This window comes from Chiroxiphia lanceolata, chromosome 2 (genome assembly GCF_009829145.1).
Source record: "Chiroxiphia lanceolata isolate bChiLan1 chromosome 2, bChiLan1.pri, whole genome shotgun sequence".
Lineage (NCBI taxonomy): Eukaryota > Metazoa > Chordata > Aves > Passeriformes > Pipridae > Chiroxiphia > Chiroxiphia lanceolata.
The window spans coordinates 88,714,115-88,741,870 of record NC_045638.1 but is presented as its reverse complement, the minus strand read 5'-3'; the positions used below and the strand labels follow the sequence as shown (position 1 = coordinate 88,741,870).

Here is a 27,756-nt window from a genome sequence, read left to right as displayed (position 1 = left end):
CATCACTCTGTTCTAATGTTGCAAAGCTACTGACGCAATAATCAATGACACTCATTCTTTCCTCTGAAGCTCAAAGTGAGGACAAACTTGAAAAGAGTCAAGTACAGTCTGCTGAGGAACTGAAACGTCAAGAAATACTTACCAAAATGATGCTAGCAGAGACAGTGCTGGTCACCTGGGCTTGAGGGCTGACTGCTTACTGTACTAAAAACACCCCAGGGTAAGCTACTGCACTGCATGGTCAGGCTAAGAGATGGTTCCTGTGTGCAAAGAATAACAGCTTTTTATTTGAAGAAGTGTCAGAGTTTTTATCTGCCTTCAGCCACTGTCACGGTGCAGACTCTAAGAGAAGATGTTGCAAGGAAAACTGCTGAAATTAAGAAATTCTTGGTGCATTTCCCTGCCCACATGTCCAGGAGGAACAAACTCCTTGTCCTCCAGATTAACTTCCGTTTCATTCTAGGAGAGGAGATTCAAAGGAAATACATGACATTCCACATGGAAATCCCAAAGAAAACATGTCACATTCCTTGGCAATACCAGCCCATGTTATATATACATAGCACAAAGTGAACAATGCCAGCCTGGAGGGAAAGAGCAGCTCCCACCCTTGCTGGGTACCCATAAATCAAGCTTCTCACAAGAACACCAATCTCTGTATTAACCCTGAGCAGTATCATCACATACACAGGCCTCAGCCTCTCGTTTTTCCCACCACTATGAAAACCAGCACAGGTTGAAGGCTGTTGCCAAGATTGGACAACCTTTTCTTACCCTTCTGAGCCATCTGGCTAGCTCTCCTGAGACAACCGTACTCACCTTTTGCTTCATCTGCCAAATTACTAGGGGTAGTTTTCTCAATGAGCTTTCAGACCTAAGGGCAGTGTCCCCTTAGCTCAACCCTGCCCACTGGATGACCAGCTCACCAAGCACCTTTCAATGAATCAGAAGTACATGTAGAAGACTGGGGAGACTGCTCCTCTTGGACACCTCATTGGAAACACACAAAAAACTACTCACAGTGCATCCTTGTTACTTCTTTCTTACCTTCATCTACCTATCTACAAATCAAAAGTTCAACCTTTACCTTCAGTCCTGCAACAAACTCTTAACAGGGCAAAGAACAAAGGGTAGGTCAGACCAGTTCTTTGTTCTTGCAGGTTGTCACCCTGACAGCCATTCTGCACACCTGTTTGAAGCAGTTCTGCATCATTCCCTGTAACTTGTGACTCATGCTACATTAACCTACAACTTTTTGGCTCCTTTCACTGTCGTCTTCTCTGCATCTTGTTTTCCACCTGTCACTGTTTAGCCCCGCCTTCCCCATCAGATCTGGTATCTCACAGTGGGATCAACAATCTCCTGTTGATGCCAAAACCAACAGAGACAGCCCAGCACTGCTGCAGGGGTGACAGCAGAGTGGACAGGAGATGGTTTTGCCATCCCCCCAATCTGTTCTCAGCAGATGGGCTTCCAGTTCAAGCACTCTCATTTACAGCAACTGTAACAGAACCAGTGACTAAGGATCTCAATAAGGACACCTGCTCATTCCAAATTATTTAGGAACAGGCTATGAATGGGGCTGTTTGGCAGCTGTACTCTTTCCACATCTTTCTGCTGAGAGAAGTAATTTCAAACCAAGGCCAGCAATAACAGTTAAGACAACATACCAAAAGGAGAGATGGTCCAAATGCAGGAAGATACTTGGGTGTGGGATGTGGGAACTTCTCAGTGGTTTCAAAGGGAAGGCAGGTGCTGGAACTGTTTCATGGAACCAGACTTACCAACTCGAGGCTGTACTGGGAAATGCAAACCAGCAAACGCACAATTAACACCTGCCTAATCAAGCGGATGAAGGAGACATGAAAAAGTCTTGATATGCAGATGTCTCAGTGCATGCAAGAAACCCCCCAAAGTAATGATCTTGTGGTGATGCTGTTTGCATGATACTAAGACATAAAAGTCCCCGGCCATGGAGCACACTGAAACACGGCAAGTGCCACATGACATAAATAGGTATTTTTAGATATTGCAGGTGCAATATCTAAAAATTATAATAATCTATTATACAGCCTCACCAGAAAGAACTCTGACTGCTGTATTACCAGTGCAATGCAAGTGGATTGCTATTTCTCAATCTCTTTCATCTGCTTGGAAAAGAAGTCTTGGGGGTTGTTATGCAGCCACTTCACATGGCGTGTGCCAGTTTACAAAGGGTTCATCAGTAGTAAGGCTGCTACCTTGCTCTTTCTCTTTTTATATACATTGTTTATATTCCAGCCATAGTGGTTTCCAGAGTAGTAAGCACCATGAAAATGACCATTTGCTGGATTGTGATAATTTGGAAGGGAAGAAGAATGCTGGAAACCCTCTGTTCAAGTCCCAAATAAATCACTGGTTTCCAGTTGCCTTAGGCAAGTCACTTGGTCTTCCCACAGTCCTGTCTTCAAAACAGAAATGAATATTTCTTTACCTGGCAGAGAAGCTGAGAGCATAAACCCATTAAAGACTGCTAAGGAGTTCAGATCCTATAGTGATAAGCAATTACTTAATACATATGCAATGCTTGGGAGCATATGTTGGTTATTTTGCAATATAGACAAAATTGTTTGGTCCAATGAGCACATGAGAAATTTTCTCAATAACAACACAAAAGCAAAGCAACAACAAAACCCCACCAATAAACTGCAAGTTGGCTCTGGAAAGATGGATGAATGAACTCTGATTTAACTGAACATTTCTTTCTGCTACGAATGTGTGCTCTCTTGGAGACAGAAGACATATCTTCTGCAGAAGTTGTGCAACAAATCTGGGTATACAGAAGAGGAAACCTCTACTGAAGACATTGAAGGAAACACTCTGGTGCTGAGAGCTACAGTTTTATAACAGAAGAAGAAACCACAGAGTTACAAAACAACCCAGTACATTTTTATTGATGATTCAGAAAATCAAGCATTCACCTGACTTGCTCCAGCAGTACCAAGGTGACATTGTTCCTTGGTAGGCTTGGTTGATTTTTCCAAGGTAAGCAATATTTGCTTTTAATTCAGTGGGGAAAATCATGCTTTACACAGTAGCCATCTTGTAACAACAAATGCATCGCTGCCATGACAATATTTTTAGGTCACACCTCCTTATTAATATTTCACATAACCCCAGCTACCTCCCAGCAATGCTTATTTAGTACCTCCATGGCCTGTACTAGTCTCATGAGAATATTAACCCTTTAGTTAAGTGGGATTTACTAATACTCTTGAAGTGCACTGAAGACACGAGCTACTATCAAATTAACTCCCAGTGTGCGTCCATAATCTCACCAGAACATATCTTATTTTCAATAGGCTAGTATGAAATTTACCAAGAGTTTCACTGATATAAAAATTATCTTGATTTCACACTAAAACACACTCAGTCATATCCTAGTATGTTATATACGGATATTCACACCAGCAGTTTTCTCCATGTGAGTCAACTGCTGAGCTACAGGAGACAGGAGTGAGAGAACCTGGGAAAAGGAATAACATCTTTGATATTGTCAACTCCCAAGATGTACTGCAGGTAGCGTTCAAACCCCATTCCGAAGCCTCCATGAGGAACTGAGCCGAATTTTCGGAGGTCTAGATACCTGTAATTTAAACAGACAGTTACATTTGCAGCACAGTTATGCTGACGTAATTAAAGCGAGCCTTTTATCTAGGGTTTTGCTTTCCATCTAAATTACTTCCCTTTGACCCTGACCACTTTGATTTCTGGCAACACAGGCGGTGTTGGTCAGGGGTGTGAAGAGGCAGAATTGTATTCGCAGAAACCCCAGGTGCAAACCCATTTAACCCAGAATAGTTATGCTTTGCTATGTTTTGTTTAGGAGCAAGAACTTATTTGGGTATGAAGAACAGCTTGAACATCATAGCTCTGCTCATATGGAAAGCACATTTGTAAATTTTAGTATCTAAAATATTCCTAGCACAGCCACAAACCCAGGTTCCTACAGAATCACAAAGCACTTCCACTGTTGGAGAGGAAGCCGCCTTCTTGGGTTTGTTTAGCCTTCACCATGCTGGTGTCGAAATCTGCCCTAAAACAAGTTCTTTCATTTTCTGTTTGCTTTTCAATAGCCTAAGTAATTTCATTTTCAGTAATTTCTTCGGAAGCCAAAGTAGGTCTTGCTGTCTGCTAAGCATTCCTTCAGACTTTTTTTCTTTTAAGGTAATTAAGATGGCTTTTTGCTACTTTTTCCCCAATCACTCTTATAGACTGAGTCATTTATATCCATAGTAAGCCAGCAAAAAAACTCGAATATATGTTCTCTAAAAATGAGATCTGGAACAAGGTATTTTGTTTTGGAGAACAGCACCTGTTGTGCACAGAAAACAGATATCCCAAATATATTGGTGTCAACAAGATTATGATGGTTCTTCTTTAGAGTTCCCCATTTCCCAGTTGGACTGTAGCTGATGTGATACTGTATTTACAGCTACAAATTGTCACCAATGGTTTTATTTTAATAGGAGTGAAAAACATCTCAGTGGTTCTGTTGATTTATGGGGCCGCTTCTGAGCTTGCTGAGGGCACAGAGGCATTCTTCTTTATATGAATGCACTAGTAAGGGATTGAGTGACTTTAGATGTATTACATGCTTCTAATCTTGGTGTATGAATATTTTATCATCCTGGTTTAAAAAAAAAAATCAAGTGCACTTAAATATAAATGCATATATATGTTTTTCTACTTAGGCAGTGGAATAGAGGGGGGGAAAACACTGTGAATAAAATTAAGATTGGATTGATTGCAATAAATGGCTTCTTGAATTTTAACTACTGTTAATGAACTGCAAAGAAATATTATATTTGTGTGTATATATATTTATATATATAAAAATATGCATTATATATATTTGAGTGTACTTGTTTGGACATCTGAATTTTCTTGGCTTGAAGACTGTATTTTAACAGAGTGAAGCCAAAGTAATGCCAATGATCACCTTTACTTGCAAAATAAAAGCACTCTCCCACAAACTGTACAGCTGCAAGAATGCTCTGGCACTCAGCTTGACAGTATGCCTTTTATACCATGACATATTATTTTTCCTTGCAGTTCATTAACAGTAGTTAAAATTTAAGAAACCATTTATTACACTCAATCTTAAGGTTTCCCCCCCCTGAGTTTTTCCCTTCTCTCCACTGCCCAAATAGTAAAAATAGAAGCACATCTTACTTCTTCCTAGTAGCACTGACAGTGCAGTTGTGCTTCAAGTTGAACTCAAGAATGTCCTCTGATCACTGGGACCCATGTGCCTTCTCTCTGTGCTGCTGCTTAGTTAGCTTGGCTCACTAAGGCTCAGCTGTATCCACCCCATACCTTATAATGAGGATTGTGCTTAGGCTGTGAACATGCAGACTGCAACTGCATGGTGGCCTTCATTTCTATCCCCTTCATACAGACTGCATTAATATTAATATTAATGTGTTTCTGCTAACACCCTGGGAACTGCTCCTGGGGAGCTCTGCTTCACAGCTTTCCAAGAGTTTCCAAGGCACCTGACAGGCAGACCTGATGCTGCGGGTGGTGACTCATGAAATAGGAAAGATCTCAGAAATGTGAGGTACATGGGTGCTGGCTGTGGCAGATCACTGTGACCCAGCTCAGCAGTTCTGAGCAGAACTTGCAAACCAGCTGGTCACAACTTTAGCTGTAACTAGGAATATAAGTACCAGCACAAGGATTTCTGATGATGTCTATAAGCACATCTCAGCCTTGCAAAGGCAGTTTAGACTAAGCCTAGCATCTTCTCTCCCCATTTGCTGGCAATAGAGTTTATAAAGTCATTGTAAGAAGAAGAAATAACTCAGCTTCTTCCAGGTGAACAATAATAATAAATTCTACCCTTACTTATCCAGGACTTTGATCTGTAGATCTCAAAGCACTTTAAGAAGTCATTTTGGCAAAAGGAGTGAAACAAAACCCATCAAAGTTAATGGAAAAATCTATTGAATTAAACGTGCTGAGGATCAAGACTGTGAATCCTTTCTGATGACTGTGCTTAGAAGAATCAGAGGAATTGGGAAATTTTCCATTCTTCACAGATGAAAGAAAAAGTAACTGCCCGCAGATGAAGAGAAAAATCCCTTGAGACTGGAAAATGCTCCCTGAGGTTTTCCTTCTTTCAGTAGTCTCCAGACATTGGATGTTTCTCACCTCAAAAACAGTCATGAACTAGTCTAGCTGTTTTTGTTAGTAACTCACACTTAAGAGGAGAGCTGAGCCCTCCATTGGTAACTGAGGGACTGTGCAACATTATTCCACAGGGAAAATAAGCTTCTGTGACCTCAGCTAGCCCCTAAGTTCATGTTCTGGACCTGAGGACTGGTAGCTCTTCAGCAATTTGAATCTTGCTAAAGTATGTGCTGCAACAACATCCCCCAGCGATGAATTCCAGGAGCGTGTTATGTATGTGCCACGTTAGAAGAGCATTTCCTTTCATCCTTTTAAAGATCTATATCCTTTTATCATCATCATGAACTCCTGTGTTGCATGGAAAGGCAGTATAAAGAGCGGCGCTCTCCCAGTGACCATTTATAAGCAGAATGTGTTCTTTTCAGTCTCCTTTCCAAACAAATATAATCTTGATCTTTTATGCAACACCCTTGTTAAACTGAAGCCTCTGTGGCCAGCTTGAAAAAAGTAAGACCGAAAGAACAAAGTTCTTGAACAGTTCATGAAAGTGAATATTCTACTGGAGGAAACAAATAAAAAAAAAGGGTAATGAAAAACTACTAGTGAAATGATACTTGAAAGATCATTTTACTGAATGTTTCAGGAAATAAACATGCAAAGCATCACCAGGTTCTGATGCCGGGTCAAACACTGTCTTAGCTTTCAGGGAGCTTCTGCTCTGCTACAGCTTCTTGTGAATTAACAAAAAAAAAACATTCAGGGACACCAATCTAAAACAGTCTCATGGACATGAATGAGATTTGGGCACATTCTGACTGGTTTAAGTACTGACTTTCTTCCTGCTTCTATCTGGCTCAGCACAGGGCTCCAGTCTCTCCCCAAAGCAAGAGTGATAGGACCAGGCAACTGCCAAGGACAGTGATGGGAAACCTGTTTTCACTGGGCTCTGAAGGAGGTTTAAAGGATGATATGAATGCTGTCACTGGCCATGGGCTGCAAGTAGCTCACCAGTGGTGCTGTTCCCTAAGTCCGACCTCTCCTTTCTACGCAGCCATACAAGACCTATCAAGACCTATCCAACATTCAAGCTTCAAAGAAAATTAGAAATTAAAGAGCCCAACACAGCTCAGTCGTCTTCATCCAGAGCAGAAGCAGGGCCAAGACAACACAGTAACATCCATTTGAAGATGGCAGACACCACCTGCTCTGCCACTGTGTACTTTCACCAGTGTCACACCAGATGATCAGAAAGGCACCTGGACTGTAAAGTATGAGACAATCTTCTCCACTGATGTGCATCATGATGATCAGAGTAAGGAAATGGGAGCTTTACGTGCAGGAAGACTGTCTGAAATGCTCTTCTAGCTGATGGTAGTGATTGTTCATTATTACAAAGTACCCACTGTGTTACTTTTAAGCTGGCACTTGGAGGCTGTAAACAGGGGACCTGATCCTGTTTGCAAGGAATACGCTTAATACTCCCTGGTCACAGAGAAAGCAAGTGACTTTCCAGAGTAAACTCTGATCGCTCGGCTTTCCCACCTCACTTACACAGACCTCTCAGTTTAGCCAAGATCATCATCTACAGCACTGAGCTCTTTTCCATCTACAGGTCAAAGGAAGAAGTGTGAAAATAAGATAAAATAACTGCAAAATCAAGCCAAACACTTCTCCAACTCGTACTCTTTTTGGAAAGAAACCTGCACAACAGGAAAGGTGTAGTGTACTGAACAAGATTCAGAGGCGTTTGACCATGTCACTTTATCTACTTTTTTTGAGAAAGTTTTCTAAAAGGTAGGAATGGCAAGAAGCAGAGCAGCATTTCAGATCACCAGCTGCCTCTCTGCCCTACGATTTTCTCACAAGCAAGGCACTCCTGAAGCTGTCCTAGAAACAGTCAGATTCCACAATATCCTCATGTTTAGTGGGAGAAGAAAACAGATAGAATCAGATACATCAATGGTTAAGGGGCTTCAAAAGGGATCACATTCTAAAGTCAGCAAATATTATATTTAAAAAGGAATGACTCAACTATTCTTCAAGGAGTTTGCGAGCCAGCTTTGGAAACTCAATTCAATCACTAAATTGGAAGAGATTAATTTCAGTCTTTCCTGCCACCTCCACTGAAAAGATGGATGCTGGCAAACCACCTACCAGTTTTCTGGCAGATTTTGGACTGCAGTCCAGAAGCATCCAGAATTACTCCTATCCTGCACCTTTCTAGGACACTAGACCCTGCTATGGCAGGGGGTAACAACAGCTTTAATCTTCTCTGGGATGTTACATTATCTGTGATGGAGTAGAGTGAATAAAGGAGGAAAGAGTCTCCAAAACAAGATTACAGGAGGAAGAGTTTTCAGAATGTGATTGCTACTATCACATGAAAATACACATGGGGAACAGGCCATGTCTTAACCTTCTCTTGAGGGAAGCATGAGGCAGGGCTGCACTGTCTTAGTAGTGCTGGAAGGCTCTGCTGTTGAACATCAGACTTCCTCAGGCTGTATTTCAGCATCTAACCACACAACTTATACCCTTGTTCAGGATAATCCTTCCCTCACATGAAGGGATATGGTGTATTCTGGCCCATAAATACAAGTAACAAAGGAAGACATTTAATTCACCCTGTTTGCAAATGGATGATGTAAAGATCTGCCATATACTGTGCTATTCCTAAGTGATTTCATATTGTGGGAAGTGGAGAGTGAGGAATCCTACACTTACTCTTTTTTCAAGACAGCCTCCTTAATGATCAATCCAAATACTGCAGAATATTTGAATATACTCTTCTAAATTTAAAATCCTCTGCACTAGCACTCTCTCAGTAGCTATTACAAAGTACATACCAAGAAACGCTTGTCAAGAAGAACACTAAGAACCTCCTGTCGTTTTAAGAGGTTAAACTGATAATTCAAAGGTTGATCTATCTCCTGAGGAAGACAGCTTTAATTGCTTTTACCACTTTGTTAGGGAAGATTTTTCGACCCAATTGTCCTGTCAATTGCAAAGGGTTGCAATTCATAGGGTTATTCATAGGGTTGTTAAAGGTCACAAATTGCTTGTGGTTCTGTAACCTGTTTATCTCACGCATGGTGGTCAGAACCTATTCAACTTCCAACACAGCCTAAAGATTTAATATAAAAAATTATTATGGGTTGTAAATGAATGCATTTCATGCAATCCTGAAAGGAATGACCTGTGCTGTGAGTGGACAAATGGGAAGGATAAACTAAGCAGCATTAAACTTTGTTTAAATGAATTGTCTATTCCATCTAGACTGGCAGTGATGGCAGGGCAACTGGGCCAAAAAATGTTCCCTCAAGAACAGAATAAAAAAAAAAAAAGTAAATAGTTGTTTAAAGAGTCTCAAAAGAAGAAATATAGCTTGCAGAGCAAGATAGCATCTTACCATTGGTAGGCATCTGTGAGTCCTAATCTGTGAAACAAACAAAAAATTTCCTTGTAAGTAAAAGGAACAGAGTTGATCTGCACAAGCCTGGAAGAGAATGCTACAAGAAAATGAAGAGTGTGTGACTACACTCAGTCTAAAAAGGAAAGGCAGGAAATGAAGGGAAATAAAGGGAAGACATGAGCAGTGGCCACCAGTTCTGGTAACTGGTAGACAATCTTGAACAGATTCCCAACATGCTTCATAAAATGCCAAGTTTGTTTTGTCAACGTACAGGATTGATCCCACCTTCACGCAAAGACTTGTACGTATTTGTAACTTTAAGCATACTGGTAAACTCTGCTTGTGAATGTTTGGAGTTTATGGGCCTGAATATTAAATTTACAATGACATTCAGCCAACCTCATTTATGGGTGAGTCAAAATGTCCTCCCTATGTGGCTCCCATTTCGTAGTGCACAAAACCACCGAACTCCTGTAGCTTTATTAATGTATGTCAACTTCTGTAATGTCTTTTTCTCATCATTGCTTGTGTAACTTCTCTCCTTTTCCTGCCCTGGCATAAACTGAGCAAAGTTTTAGGGTTTTTTCCTGTTTCTCTGAACATGAACAGAAAATTTAGCAGTCAAAGAGAGACCACTTCTCCCATCTTCAGTGCACTGCAGCTGTCCCTGACTTGGCCTTGGAGAGCTATTGTATGAAGCATATATAAGGAGACAAGAATCCTCTTCCTTAACTCTAAGGTTATGCTGGGTCTGCAGGAAATAGAATTTAAAAGCCTAAACAAAGTATTTGGCTCAGCAAAATCAGATCCTGAGGACTCAAAATTGAGAAAAGCATGTGAAAGGAGGTGTGATTTTTCCAGGCCTTCTTCAATGCAGAGCTGTGCTCTAAGGTCACTGAAGTCACACCCCATTTGTAGCTTGAAATACTTTCTATGACTTTCCTGATAAACAAGGAACTCTGGTTTCGAACTCCATATGGACCCTCCTCCAGCCCCACAACTTGAGGACTGTGGACTCTAGATCTTACTTGCAAAAAATTTCAAGTGAAAAACTGCAGCAGGCAACATTGTATTTTACATCAGCTGAAGCATGCCTGCTTCAGAGAGCTCACAGGGAGAGTAGCAGGAAGCACAGGGAATATCATCACCCTACTCTAAAAATAGAGAATCAATCTTCTGGTGATTTTAATTGCCTTGTGCCTTTTGGATTCATTATGTTGAAATGGATATTGCTTTTCTTCACTCACCAGATATATCTGTGTGAGCATGTGGCTGATTTCAGCAACAAATTAATTCCCAGTGTGCAAACAGTATTACCCTGGGATTAATCCTCCCCCAAAATTGCTTTGCACAAGTGTATGACTGGGCAAGTAGAACTGTTCAAGTGTTGGATGAGACTTTGCACAACCTGATCTAGTGGAAGGTGTCCCTGGCCATGGCAGGTGGGTTGGAAGTTGGAACTAGATGGTCTTTAAGCTCCCTTCCAACCCAAATCTTTCTGTGATTCTACAAAAGGTTCCTTTGAACAATCAGACAGTACTTATCTATGGAGAATTATCCCATCTATAATGTTGATTATTGTTAACTAAACAGCAGCTTTGGTATTCTGACATGGAATTTAGCCTAAAATTACTCAGTCACGTGATCTTTGGCAGTGGTGAAAAAGTCCCTATGACACAGTTAGGTCCCAGGCACTTCCAGTGAAGCTTTCCACCAAAGTGGAAACCATATTCTCTGAAATGACACCAGTCACCAAGGCCAGCTGCATCACAGCTAGCAAAGTTTCTGACCAAAACTGCAGTTCCTCAGTTACACAGCGTGATGACAAATGTATCTGTCTACACGACAACTTCCACCTTCACAATCCACTCTCAGCCACAAAAACTGTGAAGAAAAGGCTCAAAGATGAAGTGCCTCTCATCAGATCCTGTACCAGATAGTCCCAGCAGAGCTGAGGCATTCAGCTGCCCTGGCCTCCTAGCATAAAGTAAACTTTTCTTCTCTGATGAGCTAAAACAGAGAGGCCATTTGCATACCTCCGACAGAAGCATAAGAACTTCACCAGTTTGCAATCATCTACTCGTATAAATAGATATCACAAAGACAAAAATAGGCTTTTAAATACTATTGGTTGACCTTCCACTCCTCTGTCTTGCCAAACGCTGTGAGCTACTCAAACACTCTCCTGAGCAGATTAGTCTCCTGGCACCTGCAGGTTTTCCCTACCTCTGTAAGCGTGATTCGAGGAAGGGCAGTCGCTCTTCTCTCAAGCTGCCTCCACACAACTCCCCTATTCCTGGTACGAGGAGATCAACAGCTGCAACCTTAAAAGAAAGAAAACTAGTTGAGTCATGCCCCATAGCCACACAGTGACTGGCAGAAGTACAGCTGACGCTGATGGTTGTTTGTAAAACCCTACTGTAATTCTTCCAGAGTCTGTGACACTTAGGTAAGTATTTGTCTCTTGTTGACAGAAGGCTGGGAGGAAATTTTGCAAGGATAAACTTCAGTAAATCTACAGAAAACCTAAACAACAGCAGTGATGTTCCACACTGAGAACATCTACAGCAAGTGGTTTGAACTGAATCTCACTAAGTTACTCTGGTCACAACCCGTGCGTGGTTATAAAGAACCCAACAGCAGCTCACAAGACAGCAAAGACACATGGGCAAGCTTCCTGAAGCCCTGATTCCCTGCTCTGATGCTGTAGCTTGTGTTCAGCCTTATCTACCCCCATTCCTTGGGCCAGCTCTAGTGGATATGGTATCAATGCCACTCCTGTATTGGATCCAACTATTAGGATCCAAGTGATACCACTTAGGCTCTTAGGTTTGAGCTGGCTGTCTTCTCTGTTTTGTCTTCTAGGGTTACTTTTCTTATCCCACAGCTGAAGTGGTTCTAGAACTAAAGCCACTGAAGTGAAAGTGGTACATGGTAGGGTAGCTGCTCTTTGTAGCAGAAGCAATGCTTCAGGTTGTCTCAGTTCAACTGGGAAATCACACCTTCAAAGCATGAGGTTTGTTGATAAAGAGCTTACTTCCTGTGCCCATGTGCTATTTGAGCATTACATGGATGCTACATTTGGATGACAAGAGAATCACAGACTGCTTCAAGCCATGCAATTCTAGGCATTTCACCTAATAGTACAGAAGTTTACCAGGAAAAGAAATAAACTATGGCAAACTTGTCTTAAGGGAATTAAGCTAAAACTTAACACTATCCCATCTCCTGAATCTTCTCCCTCCCGTTGTTCCTGCTTTGGGGATTTCTTCTACAACAGGAAAAGAACCAGACAGGATTGTCATGTCTTTTCTTGGACTTCTTGCACAGAGGCCCAGCAGATGATTATTTTCATCAGTCTATCTATCAGTAGGCCAAGACATATGCCTAGCCAAAAAAGCAGTGGAAGTGTGACCCATGGACTCACTGTGTGTTGAGGTCCATCTTCATTGTCCCGCATGTAGAAAGGCTTGAGGTCATATGGGTAGTTAATCACAAACACAGGAACCTCACCACAGTGCTTCACTAGGTACTTTTCATGTTCTGTTTGGAGGTCACAGCCCCACTGCAAAGACAGCAAAGGGGACCTGGGAACCTGCCTTTGAGTATCTTGCCCATGGCAAGAGACCCAGCAAAATCCCTGTGTAGAAGACGTGAAGCTTTGAACAACATGAAACCAAGCAAAGCAGCTTTTCATACAGGCCACTGGGAAAGTCTGCTAAGAAGGCAGTTTCACAAGTTTTAAGGCACAGCAAAGCATGGAAAATAATATGATTTAACTTCACAGAGCAAGGTCAGATCAAACCCAAGCATCTGGCATTAAATCAGAAAAAAATCCCAAATAAACAAGCAAAAAACTCCACAAAATCACCTCCCAAAACCACCCCACCACACAAACAAACAAAACCAATCAACCAACCCCAAAAATCAACACCCAAACCACACTCCACATATCTAAAGAGAAATAGGCACCTATCCAAAGTCAGATTATTTGACCCCGCAAACTGGCCTTATTTCAGTATTACCTTCGGTATATAGAAAGCAGCTTTTCTGGGCTGATCCTCTCTTTCCTGCTGTGTTACATGTTACATTAAGTCTCACTTAAGAAAACCCAGCATCCTATTAAATTCTTTGTTATCAGAAACATCAGACATTTGCAATGCCCCTCACTTTTCCTTTCTTCCACTGATGTTATAAATTTTGTGGCTTTTGACTTGAGACCTCAAGTCCCTTTATAGGACGTGCAAAGAATATTGGGGGAGTAGAAGGAGAAGACTGGAACAGACCTCCCACAGATTCTCTTCATCTGAAAATATCCCAAGTTTGCTGTCTCAGACCAAGGTAGTACAGATATGAGATCTGAGGTTCTACACCCACTGGTATGCACAGATGAAACAGTTACCCAACTGACTAAAAAGGTGGCTTTGGCCAGAGGATTATTTTCCTCAAGGCATCAGAATGAGATAACAATTAAAGAGTATACACATGAGGCGAGCACCACCACAAATACTGTCCCATACTGGGGGGGGGGGGATTGGTGTTTGAAATTGTGCAAAATATGATTTTTCGAAAACTATAATCTGACAGTGTTAGAAAGACTAGCATGTTATTCTTTTTCCCAGTCAACATCTATGCTTTGGAAAGAAAAGGGATTCCCTCTACAAACATCTAGATTACAAAGTATTTTGACATGGTATTGGCTTATTAATTGTTGTCAGACTTTTGGTGCTACCTTATTATATTTCCTTTATTTGAGGACTATTGCAGCAACTCTCCTTAGATGATTGCTACTGAATCTGCAACACTCCCAGCACTACTCACACACAGGAAAGAGAAGTGCCTTTGCTGAAGCCTTGGTCCTTCAACAGCAGAGTCATCACTTCCTTCCCTGAAAGCGTTACGTGTTGTTCTGCTACAGATCTCACTCCTTATATTGCTCCCATTTCAACCCCAAAGGCCAAAAGTTTCACCTGGGTGATAACCCAGCAAACACCCCAGAAGGCAGACAATCTGTGCCAAGTAACAACTCCTGTGGTATCAGAAAGAAAGGAGATTCTGTAGAGTTCAGGTTGTGCACATGAACAGGCACAGGGACAAGCCACTTGGCAACAACCTACCTCTGGCTTGAAAGTGAAAGTTTGAGAAGCTTGCTTCAAAATTTCCACTGCTTCACTGTATGAAATTCTGCAAGAGGAGAAAAAAAAAAAGTCTTTAAGATAACTATGAAAGGAATAACAAAGTTTTCTGGACAAATGCCATGCTGGGAAAAATAAGGAGGCACTTCCCCACCATCATGCCAACTTGTGTGTAATGTCAGACTTCCCAGCAATGCTTCTTTGGACAGAAACCAAAAAGCATTTTATATGGCAAGAACCCTATGTTTTCCTGTGCTTCAGCTACAAGCTGGGCAGGAAGTGCTAAGCTCTCAACACTTCTGCATTATTGCAATGTTGCATGTCAGTCAAAAGTGAGCTCTGCAGAGAATTGCTTCACAGAAATTTGTGGATTTTTTTTTTTAAAGAAAACAATGTGCTCTCATCAGCATAGCTACAACAACATAGCTCTATCTCAGGGTGTGTTAGGCAAAAATAACAGCCCAGGGTGCAAAGCTCTTGTAGCTCAAATGTTTCCACTTTGCTTTGCAAAAACCATGAGATTTATTTGCAGCAATGTTTCTCTACTGCTCTGTCAGACTTGGGAGCAGATTCTCCACTGATTTCCACCAGCACAAAAGAACAGCATCATGGCAATGCAAACAGAAAAACTGCAGTGAATGATTGTGCCAGGTTTGATAACTGGAAATCAAGACTCAGTGGAAAAGACTTTGGCTGACAAGTTTTCCACATACCAAGCAAAATGTCATGGACAGAGGGATAACCTGACACTATACAACAGAACTATATAACAGAACTATACACTATATAACAGAAAGAATAACCTGATCACTATAATTTCATCTTTCTGTATCATTGGCTAAATCCAATTATAAACAAAATTCTCTAAGGAGCACGAGCTCTTTACACGCAGTTACAAGGTTTCACTAACACAGGGAAGGTTTCTGGAGGAAATACCTCAAGAAGGAATATATTGCTCCATGTGTTTGGGTTATGTGAGACCACAGTCCAAATGAGGTATATCACTGGCACAGGTTCAACACATGTAACTGATGTGTTTAAGCCAGGAATGCCCCAGATCTGCCAGCAGCTGATGAAGAGAGAGATAGAGAGGGAGAAAGAGATGTTCTGACTCTCTCTTTTTCCTTGGACCATGGGAGAAGCTGAGTGGCAACTCTGTCCTCTCAGGAATATCAGTTAGGTCCAAAGAGAGGACTGAAATGGGGAGATGGTAACTTCCCTGAGGTCTCCCACGGTGCTCTTGCAGACAGAGACACAGGGAGGATCTATCACGATCCTATTGCCCAAGTGTGGCTGTAGCTTAACAGGACAACCAGTGCTGGGTTGAGCAGACCTACAGCGTTCTGTGGGACAAATGGAGAGCTCCACTATTTGAAGACATAGGCAAGAGTAAGGAAGGAGGTATTCTTGAGGGCCAGTGAGGGAAACCCAAACCCTTCAGTTCTTTAGTACACATAGAACTGGGAATAGGAGTTGCACAACCAACTGGGAATAGGAAAAAAAGTTGGAATTTTTAAATATCATAAAATACTTCTATAAAAAGGGAGCCACTGGAGTGGAGATGTGATTGAAAGAAGAGCACCAAGGCCAAAACCAAGCAAGATAGTGAGCAAACCACTGTGCAAGTACATGTTGGAAGGAGGATACAGAAAGAGGATCTCATCCAGGGGAGCAAGAGCCAAAGGTCAGCAGATTCAGATGTCAGTCTCATGCAGAGATGAAAGGGTAATGACAAACAGTAAAAGGGAACTGCAATTCATGCTCCTTTGGAGATATTATGCTAACCCAGAAGATACTGAGTTGTGAAAGAACATATACAAAATAGGAACTCTTTCCCCAAAAGCCCTCTTCCAGATCATTTTGAAATAGTACTTACGTCACAAATTTGTTCTTCAGTATTTGTTCCAACCTGTCCTTGGTCAAAAAAAGAAAAACATAAACATATAAAGATACTCTTAAGGGTTCAGGGGCCCAGAGGAAACTCAGAAAAGTGATTTTCCTCTATATTTGAATTTGTGGGACTGCATTCTGATCTAGATATGGGTCAAAATCCACTCCCAGCCATTCAGTGCTAAAAGAGTACGATTATTGAAGCTGATGATTCAGAGGCTGCCAGATGATGTGACAGCTACACTTCCACCATACTTGCTACTTGCTACTAGCTACAGAAAGCTGTGTATCTTCTCTCTGCTGGCCTGAACAATCACTTAAGCTCAGGCTGACATTTAGCTCTTCAGTTTCTTAACACAGGACAACACAGTAAAAAAAAGAATAATAAAAAATCAGCCTCCCTATAGCCAAGAACCCCCAAAATGCACAACAGGATTGCAGCTCTTTCCTGTCACATGTATTACCTTCTGTGTAGGAGCTACATATTTATGAAAAAGTTCAACATCACGAGGACATTTGGAGAGCACAGTGCTTGTTACTGTCTTGAAAAGATCTTCCATAACCTAATAGAAAAAAGAGAAATGGATAAAAAATGAACACTGCTTAGGTGTCCCAGACTACAAATGAAACACGGTACACATGAGCCAAACGGTACAGAAGGAGCTTCTGTTCTTCTGCATGGTCAGACTGCATAAGAGGGTACCAGCTTGCTAATGCTCCTAATTAGCAGGCTTGCTTAGTAGTTGAAGAGGACTGGAACCTTTATTTCTACTATGGGTTTAGGACTTCAGTGTCTGCTGATGGCCTCAGTATCTTCAGTCAGGTATCTCCAGTGAAAAACAGCACAGCTGAAATATTCAAGCAGCAACCCTGGTCAGACAGACACGCATTACAACCATTTGTGGAGACTGGTCTCAGATGAATTCTTAGTGAGGTATCTGTCCTGTAATGAGTCATTCTGGGTTTCTGCTTTGTTGTAAGAAAAAGCAGAACTAAAGGAAATGAGAATAAACCTGTAGTGTGTAGAGCCAGCCCACCAAATGGATCCCAGCTAGAGAGGTTCTGCAGAGTAAAAGCAAAGTGAAGATACACAGAGATGAGTAGAGAGCTAAAGCAGAGGACACATCAGTGCAGGGATGTTTGAGAAACTAAAAATATGTGGTTCCATTTCCCTAAACTAATGTGGATTAACTAAATCACATTATCATCCAATTTGGATATAGTTATCCAGTAAAACAGGCTTCACTCATTAAGAAATTAAAATGCCATTGAAAGCCCCCCCATGCGATGCCATTTTCATCAACCTGTTGTAATTTTCTCTTTTGGTTAAGCAAAGCAGTCCATTCAGGACACTTGCTGTTGTGCAGATTAAGAGTTCTCATGACTCCTCATAGTCTCACACCTGCACAAAGCAGGTAGTGGTACGACCTGTGGTATCAACTGATGATGGCCCCAGTCCTTCTTCAAAATCACCCTCCTATTCTACCCTCCTCGGTAAGAACAGAACAACGCAGCTGGGCTGCACGTCACCTCAGCCTGGTATGGGACTAGGTTTTTCATAATAAAAACTATCTCTGAAAATTCTGGCACATTCTTTTTTTTTTTTTTTGTGAGCATAACAACCGCTTCATTAATTGCAGGGTTGGGAGAAGCAAAGTATCCACCAATGACACTTAGGTGAGCAGCAGTCCCTAGACACAAGGCCCAGGGAAGACTAACTGTGAAAACACAAACCTGACATTCAGTGAGCAGATCAGAAGAAGCAGCAGCAGGTCTCTGCCTTGCAAGCCCTTACAAGGAACCAGATCCTACAGGGTAAGAGGAACACAAGGCACAGAAATGAAGCAGCTGTGCTACTTACATAGCCTGTATGAGATGAGATTTCAGGCACATTGTTCAAACTCTTATGTTTGGATGAACATCTGTCACCTGTCCCAAACTGCTGGAACACTACTCTGTGCTGAATAACCTCTGCATCCCACTAGCCTAGTAAAGCTGGTAAAGTAGTCCATTTTGACTCCTCTGGAGCCAAACTCAGACTCAAGACTCTTGCATCAACCTGAGCCTTCTTTCTAAAAAGGGAAGATGCAAATAAAGGAATGGCATTATCATATGCAGATTAACAGTTTCACCCCTCCTGGTACTCAAACACAGAGGAAATGAAAAGCCAGCATTCCTGCTGCTGAGTGGCAAATAACCAAACAGTCAGCTTTGAACTTTCTTCAAAGTAGCTAGAAAAAGGCTTATGCAAATGAAATCAGAAAACTTCTTGGCAATTCATCTGGTTTCACCAGGCAGAGACGAAGGGATTTTACATTAAGCTTCCTCTTTCTAGAAAATGAAAGTATCATCTGGTTTCAGAAAAGCATGTTGTTTAATTAGCACTTTTTTTCCTCACTGTGCGATAAAGTAACAATTAGGTTCCCACAGCATTCAACATGAGCAGCTTCCTCTTGTGGAAAAAAGATGTGGGTGGTATGGGAAAAACAATCGGGGAAATATTTCCAGGTTTGAGACTGAGGTTTTATCCTGGCAAAAAAACCCAGACACGTGGGTCATATACTGGCCTCATCAGTGCTCTTATTTATGCCAAACGTGTACTAGACACAGACAGTAGAGGGGGGGAAAAAGAAAAAGAGAAAAAAAAATCTCAAACTGAGAATTTATGTCTTTAAGCAGATAGTACAATGAAGGACTAGAAAGTGGGCAATAGGAGAAATGAGTGGAGAATTGTAACCACTGGCTTGCTGAATTGAGGGAAAACGTGAGCTGAAGGTACAGGTGAAGTGATCGGTTTGAACATATCCTGAAAGAAACATGTTTGATAGGAGACTTATACAGGGAAAAAGGCATTGGAATCACAGCAAGTAGCTTATCTCAGCAGTGGGACTTCTGATGTCCCAAAAGCCCATTAATTTGGTTGCTTCATAATGGCAATGTGGAAACTGCTGGTAGGAGGGCAGACAAGAAGGACAGAGGTTAAAGCTTTCCGCCCTCCCTCAACACTACAGCTTTTCTCTCGTTATTTTCACCTTTCAAAGTTCAGCAGTATCAACCTTGGCCTTCTCCAATGCTGCTGTGTTACTCAATGGTTAACTGTTCAATTTTAATTAGGAGCAGCATCCAGGGGTATTGCTTAATTTTAACTTGGATCTTTTGATATTGCAACTTATCCTTTCCCAAATAAAATTATGATCAGAGTTGAAACAGGAAATCATCAATAAAACAGCAGTAAATGTCAGCAGCAGCAACTGGAGGTGCTGTGCACTCCAAGAAGAATTCAAATCATCACCCCTGTTACATAAGACACTTTCAGAAAAATCGCATGACCTGCCAGTAGGATTTTTATTTATGTATTTACCTGAGGCATGCATATGGATGTAGTGTAGATCACAGGCTATTTATATATGAGACACCAGTGAAGCATTATTTCTTGCTCTCATGCTTGGACACACGCACCGTACATGTGTGCCCATATATACACACAGAGAGGGGAGGATTCCCATCTGATCTTGGTCATAAAATCTCCTCTCTCAGCTACACAACCAACAGCTCAGGACCCACTCTAGAGAGATGCTGTTGTTATGCAAGGAAGGAGACTTGTCTGTAGGACCCCTGCTTCACTGGCCATTCAAGTTTGAATGCTGATATAAGTTAGGGAATACAACAAGCCTCAGCTATGGCAGCTGGATGCCACTTCAGAGAAGGAACCTACAGTCCTGCAGATACCCCGATGTCCCTAAAGAGTGCTGAGCAAGACACTTGGAGCAAACCTTTCCCATGTGATTACCAGTGTTTGTTCCCTTGAGACTGCAGTCAGATTTGCCCAAGTGCCTCAGCCTTAGCACTGAAGACAGAAAGAACGCTGAGTGCAAACTATTCTGGAAATCAAATCACATACATGTTTCAGATCCAAACTCTCTGAAGCTGACACCCAAAATCAGTCCTACTGATTTCATTTCATGCCTGAACTCCCTTCTATAAATGGAGGTAATAATGCTCCATGTCACTAGGCTGTAATGACAGCAAATTAATTTTGATGAAATACATAACCAGTGGAAGACAATACTTCTGCCCTCAGGACAGAGCTCAAATACTGAGTGTTAAATTGTATTCTCCATCTGAAAGAGATATATTCTTCATCCCTTAAAGAGACAGTGGTGCTAGGATGTGATCTTGTTAAGGAAGACTAACACTATGCATAAACTCCCAAAAATGCCATCAGGAAAATGCCTTCTGGCATTTCTTAATTTTACAGCCTAAATAATGTCTTTTTTAGCATAGCTTTGTATGCGTGTTTTATGAAATTCAATAATGACTGTATCAAATGGCCTCTTTGAGACCCCATTAGTGTCAGGAGTGAAGTGGGATCCTTTAAATCTACTGCACTGCCAAGACAGCAGAATGAAAAACAGAAGATAACGGTCTACAGATACAGCTACGTTAACACAGCACTCAAGAGAGAGGGAGAGATTGACAACTGGCATCTCAGAGGACAAATGAAACTGGAGACCTTGGACCTCCAATACAGGTACTGGAGGGGAGATGACTCTAGATGGCCATGTCTGAAAGTCCAGACACTTCCACAATTGAACCTCTTCCACTGTCTACCTGACCTTCTTCTAACTCCTTCTCATCCAGTTTGGAGGAGAAAAGTGCCTTGGAGCAACCTGACCCAACTTCTTCACTTCACTTGTGGAAAGAGGCTACAGAGGTCTTTCCTTAGATACCCTTACATAGGTACCCTTAGGTACCCTGTACAATAAAGCAGAAAACACTGTTATCCAGCCATGCAGCATAAAGTACTGCACTAAGTACATGGGACTTTCCACAGAAAGTATTATGAAACCAGTATTGTGAGAGTTGAAGCTTCTTTGTAGCACTAAAACACATTTTGGCAGAGAACAGAAATTTATATTGCACGATTAACACATAAGAGACTTCGCAAGAACTGTGCTACTAATTTAGGAATAACTGAGCACTGCTCTGTGCAATTACAGTGGGGAAAAAAGGCCACTGCTCTAAGATTTCAGGCCCTTTGTTCCTAAATACATTTAACTTGGTTATTAAATCTTCTTTTTTCCTTTTATTTCATAAGGAAAGCTATGTTTCTTTTGGAGCTTTGGCTGAGAGAAAGACCTCAAGGCCTCATCAGTGAATGGTAAACATCTACATCTCTATAGCAAGACTCTTTAATGGTGTACAAGCAAATACTTCAAGATGTCCCTGAAGAAGCTGAGCATTCCCAGCATACTAGTTACTATTAGAGGTACTTAGTCCAAATGTTGAATATCAATTTTAAAAATAAATCTTAAACAATTCAGTTCTTTATGTGAGGACAAAGTTCAGATGGTAACCGTGGCCAAGAGCCCCTGAGGCTTTCAACTGGGCGTTTTGCACCGAACAAAGAACTTGCAGATGACAACAAACAGACAAACTGCCCAATGGGCAGATACATGAGAGAACACTGAATTTAGGCCAGTTGCACCAGGAAAGAAACTTGACTTAGGCTTTAGAGCAGCTGGCAGGGTTTTTTGTTGGTGTTTTTCCGTTTTTTTAAAGAGTGATTGCCCAATGATTTAAAAATAAACAAAATGGGAACTCCACTTCTGCAAATAAGAACATTCCAAAATTAAGGCTGTTGCAATGTAGACTCACTATGAGGAATGAAAAATGAAGGCTGCTAGGAGACTTTCTGTTATAGGGAAAGAAGTTGTCAAAGACTTTAAGACAGAGGGAAGATGTGAAGAGAGCACAAGATGAGACTTCACAAGATACTTAGCAACAACAAAAGCCAAGACAAGGGGGGAAGTTCCTCCTTTCCCTACACATAAAAGCCCTACACATTCCAGAACAATTCTCAACCCTAATTCTCTGAATTGTCTGAACTGGTTGTCTATACTTCAAAAGACAAGCAATTAGGGTTCTTGCACAGGATATGTTGATGTTGTGTTCAAGAGCTCAAACACCACTTAACAGAAGACCCTGCTTATTATGCTAGATAAAAGCAGTGAAGATTTCAATTAGCTCCTGACTGCCTAGAGAAACAGGACTCAGGAAGTAAGGTGTGAACATATATACATGCTATGCTCTAAGAATACACAAAGTTGTTCTGGAGAAAAGGAAAGAGCAAAGAAAGAGCAGGATGCTACTAATGATGGAGCACAGATTCCCAGTGGTCAGTCCACACAGTCCAGTGCCATCCAGACGTCCTGGACATAGAAGCAGCACACAGAGTATGTCAGCTCTGCTGTCTGGCCACAGTGACTCAGCGATGTGTACGATCTAGGTTGAAGAAATGACCACCTGGATGTTATTTTATAAATCTGTAGCCAGTGTCTCAGGTATTTTTCTTTATAAGGTTGTTTCTCCAATAGCTTTCCAGGGAGCTTATCTGATAAACCAGAGTTTGTGAGGATGTTTACTCATAAGTCCTACTGGACATAAGCTGGCTTACATTGAGACTAGTAAAATGCATTAGCATCCATCATGTGGTTAAACTGCAACCGAGAGGTCAATCCCAAAAAATCAAAAGTCAACTGACTAAGGATTTCCTCCAGTCTTCTGCTAAAGCCACAGTGAACAGTGTATGCCAAAAACTGTTGTTTCTATTTCAGATTTCAATGCAGATTTCAAAGAGGCCTTTACAGACCACGTCAAGGGACACACTGTACAAATATTGTTCATTCACTGGAGAGGTGCTGAAGGTTTTGAAAGGGAGAGTGCCACTTTCATTAGCCCAGTCAAGCACATTTACACACTTCCTGGCAATACAGCAACTGTGCAGCTTCACATGAGGGCTGTGTGCATATCTTCCCTTCCAAATCCCCTCTGTGGCTTCATCTCTGCTGAGCAAATCCCAATCCCTGGGAAACCCTGTGCAGCCTCTAGTTGGTTCAGACAGGGTGAGAGGAGCTGTGACCTCAGTTGAGGGTAGGGAGCACATCTCAGGGAGGAGGAAGAAGCTCTGGTACTGGTCCTGCACAGACATTTGGAGCGCCCACCTGCATGATGTCCTGTAGGCTTTCAGTGAAGGATAGCTCAGCCTCCACCATGTAAAACTCTGCCAGGTGCCGGCGACTTTGTGAATTTTCTGCTCGGAATGTCGGACCAAAGGTGAACACGTGGGTAAAAGCCCTGCAAGGTGACAATAAACAGGTAGGTCAGGTTCAGTACACAAGTGAGTCTGTTACACCTCAAGCCCTCGCTTTTATCTCAGGATCTAGAAACAATGATGTTTCTATTTCATCTTTGACCCATTTAATGGCACTGCTGAATATACCACTGTTATGTCCTTTATCCAGACATGGAGAGGACTTATTCACACCTCTTCATGACTCAGGGAGGTTGCACACACAGTATTCAGCTTTCACTGTGCACAAGTTGTGCTCAGGACACTTTTTGCAACTGTGAAGGAAGAAAAAACAACACTCTGCAGAGCCAGATAACTGGAGAAGCACCCAGTCATCACACCAGGCAGGCTCTCCTTGATCGCATCCTTTCTTGTTTCTTTGGCTGCAATGTCTGACCTTCATGGGTGCTGTGAGACCCCAGAGCACAACAGAGCAGAAAGTGCCCGGCAGTTGGAGTTGCTGGGCTGGTGCAAACACGAAGGGGTGGCTGGTGAAGCCCAGCAGAATGGATGCACGGTGTATGGCTTGCAGTCCCCCTCTAGTGGCAAGACCGAAGTTTATTGCTGAAAGAGTCTTCGAGATAATCAACTGGGCATCGTCCACACACCTAAAAATGGCTCAGCTAAAGGGTCCCTACTGCAGAGAACACATCTGGGATATCGCCTGGTGCTAGAGCAACCAATGCAATTCTCCAGCCACCTTCTGGAGAGTCTATTTAAACACATCCTCTCTTGTTCTGCAGTCACGTCATGCTGTGTTTCTACTTCCCTTGTAAGAAACCTTCCTATCCAACACCAACACACCCTTAAAAGTTTTAGTTTTATGTGGGAAGCTGCACTACAAGCAATACCTTTTACACCACAGGCATCCTCAAGCCAGCGAGAGCTTCCCAAGCAGATGCCATGACAGCAGTGTTTCCCCTCTTGCTGCATGGGAAGCAAACCACGACTGGGGAAGAGAGTGAGCTGCTTCAGAAAAACCATGAACTGGGCAGCTGCTATCTTTAGTACATCTTTAACTTGATGCTATTTTCAGCTGTAGGCAGCATGTAAGAGAAAAAGAACCCAAGCAGTAGAGATTAAGCACAGTTTGACGCTCATGAAAGGATGCGTGCTAATAGCTGGGGTTGGCATTTGACTTGCATCTTGCTCTGCAAGCTTTCAATTTAAAGAGGATGTTCACTGAAGTTTCTGAACAGGCTAATTTTGTTACACTGAAGTTTAAATAAACAACACTACAAAAAGCAGCATTTTTCCTTTGCCCCTTATGAAGACATCTGCGCTGCAAATAAAGGAACACACACATTCTGCTTCACTCATCTGTTTCCTCATGTCACATGCTGGTTAAAGGTTAAAGAGCACTTTCTTTTTCCTTGAGTTACTAGTAGTAAACACACCAGAAGAAAGTTTCAGGTCAAGACTCAATATGCAGCCTGCCTGTAGGTTTCTCTTCCCCACGGCTCTGCTTTCCCCCCTCCAAAAACCACACTTTCTGTCTCTACTTTGCCCCTGTACCTGCACTCTCTCATACATGACCACAGCATCTATGACTTTAACTAGATTTTGCAGCAAACATCTTTCCTCAAGCATCATTTTCAACATGCCTCTTCCCTCTGTTGCCTTTCTTGCTTGCTACAATGTTACTGTGAAACTTCTGCTGTCTCTCGATCATCCTCTTTCAAACTGCCCTTTGCTATAGCACCTATAAAACCTCATCAATGTTTAGATAAGTGATGTACCAAGACTGTTACTCAATGCACAGGTCAGTATTATATCATAGGTTCCTTGTGATCCCTCATCTGTAGCCACCTGTTGTGTTGGGTTATACAGAAACACATGTTCTTCCTCAACAAGGCCGTTTTGGTTTGTTTTTTTCCCCTGCTCCTACTGCACCTGGCATAACAAGGTCTTGGATCCAAAGCTTAAGAGCCTCAACTGCTACAGCAGTACAAACAACAAATATGAAAGAATGAGTCATGCTGTCAAAATTGTTTTTTGTTTAAGGCAGAACTGGTCAAAAACTTTTGCTTGGCAGGTTGTGGAGGCTGGCCTGCAGTGGAAAACAGGAGATAGAGGTTCTTGTTCTATCTGTCCCCACATTTCAGGCTTTTGCTAAAATATTTCAATTTTAGGCTCTTCAGTTAAAGACAGAATTTCCCCTAAATACATGAATTTAGTCACAAGTTCAGTTTGTGGTTGAGCCAGGATCAGACATATGACAAAAATATTTTGAAATGCCTGCAATTGCTGAAGTACCCATTCAGGTCTGCTCAGTTTGATGTGCAGGTTTCTAATCTCTCACTGACATGAAGCCCTCCAAGTAACACTTAAAACTAAAGTGTGACACTAGCTGGCTAGCAGGAGATCCTGTCCCACAAAGTAACAGTCTGGCTTCAGCAAGAGACACACTTCTCTGCAGCTGTCCAGGCACAGGCACTGACATTCAGTCACTGTAGGTTACCATGACAGATGACAGTCTCCAGCAATGCAGGCTACTAAGAATACTTTGAACTGTATTTATTTCCTACTGAACAGTAGCCCAAGCATGATGACTACTTACTTATTTTCCAAGGGGGTTGCCAACTGCATGATACCTAAAAGCAATCAAAAATAAAAAATACCCCTCAGATTGCTCCAAGATGTCAACTATGGTCAAATACTTCACAGTCACAGATCAGTTTTGTACTACAAGAATAAAGCCTCTCTATGCCTGAGACAGAGCTTTTGGGGAGGGTAAATGCAGAACAACTGTCCCTGCTCCCACAGGAACCAACTTCTGTCTTTTCTCAGCTCTAGGCATCCTGTCGGAATGAATTTTCTCTAACCTGTAAACTGAGAACCACCTATGTTTACAAAATGAACCATTAGCACTGCAACTCTATGGACTATTCCAGAGTGCTCAACAACAGTAATGGTAAGGGCTTTGTGATAGCCTGTAGAACCTCACATCACTGGTGTGGGGCTGAGTTTGCCTGCCTGCCCCTTGGAAGAAGGGAAAAAACACAACTCAGCCTCCCCCCCCCCAAACAAACGTGCAGGAAGGGGAGGAATCATTCATTTCCCAGGCTAATTGTAAAGGAAAAAGACAGATACAAGTAACTGTGAGAACTTCACCACAATCCTGGGACCCTGGCAAAGGGAAACCAGCCAGATGACATGCTGGCAAAATGATCAAAGGAGCACAGTAAATGCAAGTCATCTGGTAACAACAATGTAGCACTGACCAGAGGCCTGGACATAACAGAGAAACACAGCTAAAAATATACAATCCCTGTTATCAACTCCATGCGTGAACAATTATTTCCATCCAGGCATTTATATGCTGTTTACTGTGCTCTTCCATTCAAGATATTAAGCAAATGCCTGCTACACAAATCCAGCCTTTATTTGTACTTCATCTGCTATAAAAAACATATCTGTGATTTGATACACTGCTGTATCACACTGAGAATGTATAAATATGTTAGAAAAGAGGGATGGGAGCTGACTCCGCTCCAATTTCATGGTACTGAGGGCAAAACCAGTAATTTTGTTCTGTGTGCATTCAGCACCTAGCACAATGGAGCCTCAGTCCAGGGCTGCGAGTCCTATGCTCTACGATGCAAATAATTAATCATTTAACATTCCCAGACCTCTGCAAGACTTCCAGCATTTAAAAATAACTTAAAAATTCTGGCTAGGTCTCCAAAAGTGCCTAGGTCAGTTAGGGTTGTGGGCACCAAAGAGTCTTTAAAAAACAACAACAGTAGTGCTAATTCCTCATCTCCAACAAAAGCACACAGGAAAAGAAAAAAAAGCCTAATAATCTGTTGAGCCCTTTCTCTTAGCCATCACAGCAGAGCAGTAACACTGTCCTTGTATGTGCTACCAAAGAATACAAGAGAAGCTTTGAAAAGAGTCCCTTTGCAGTCAGCTTTACCCAGATCAGAGCTCTGGACAGCAAGCTCAAGTGCATTGATGCAGTTCACAGGCGCTGCCGGGGTTGACACCAGAAGAAGGCATAGAGCCGCTTA

At 42.0% G+C, this 27,756-nt stretch overlaps 1 protein-coding gene across 4 annotated transcripts in view; it reads right to left on the bottom strand.

The window, feature by feature from the left end:
• Window positions 1-2,906: 2,906 nt before the first annotated feature.
• NARS2 (asparaginyl-tRNA synthetase 2, mitochondrial) overlaps window positions 2,907-27,756 on the bottom strand; it is a 52,463-nt gene continuing 27,613 nt past the window's right edge. The window contains exons 7-14 of one of the 4 annotated variants that reach the window (XM_032679120.1): window positions 23,616-23,748; window positions 17,076-17,174; window positions 16,598-16,641; window positions 14,704-14,770; window positions 13,014-13,226; window positions 11,813-11,910; window positions 9,584-9,610; window positions 2,907-3,625 (exon numbers count right to left, since the gene is read on the bottom strand). In XM_032679120.1, coding sequence (XP_032535011.1) covers window positions 3,481-3,625; window positions 9,584-9,610; window positions 11,813-11,910; window positions 13,014-13,226; window positions 14,704-14,770; window positions 16,598-16,641; window positions 17,076-17,174; window positions 23,616-23,748 — 826 coding nt within the window. In that variant the 3' untranslated portion in view covers window positions 2,907-3,480. The remainder of the gene's footprint in view (window positions 3,626-9,583; window positions 9,611-11,812; window positions 11,911-13,013; window positions 13,227-14,703; window positions 14,771-16,597; window positions 16,642-17,075; window positions 17,175-23,615; window positions 23,749-27,756) is intronic. The other 3 variants (XM_032679123.1, XM_032679122.1, XM_032679124.1) reach the window with 3 other exon arrangements.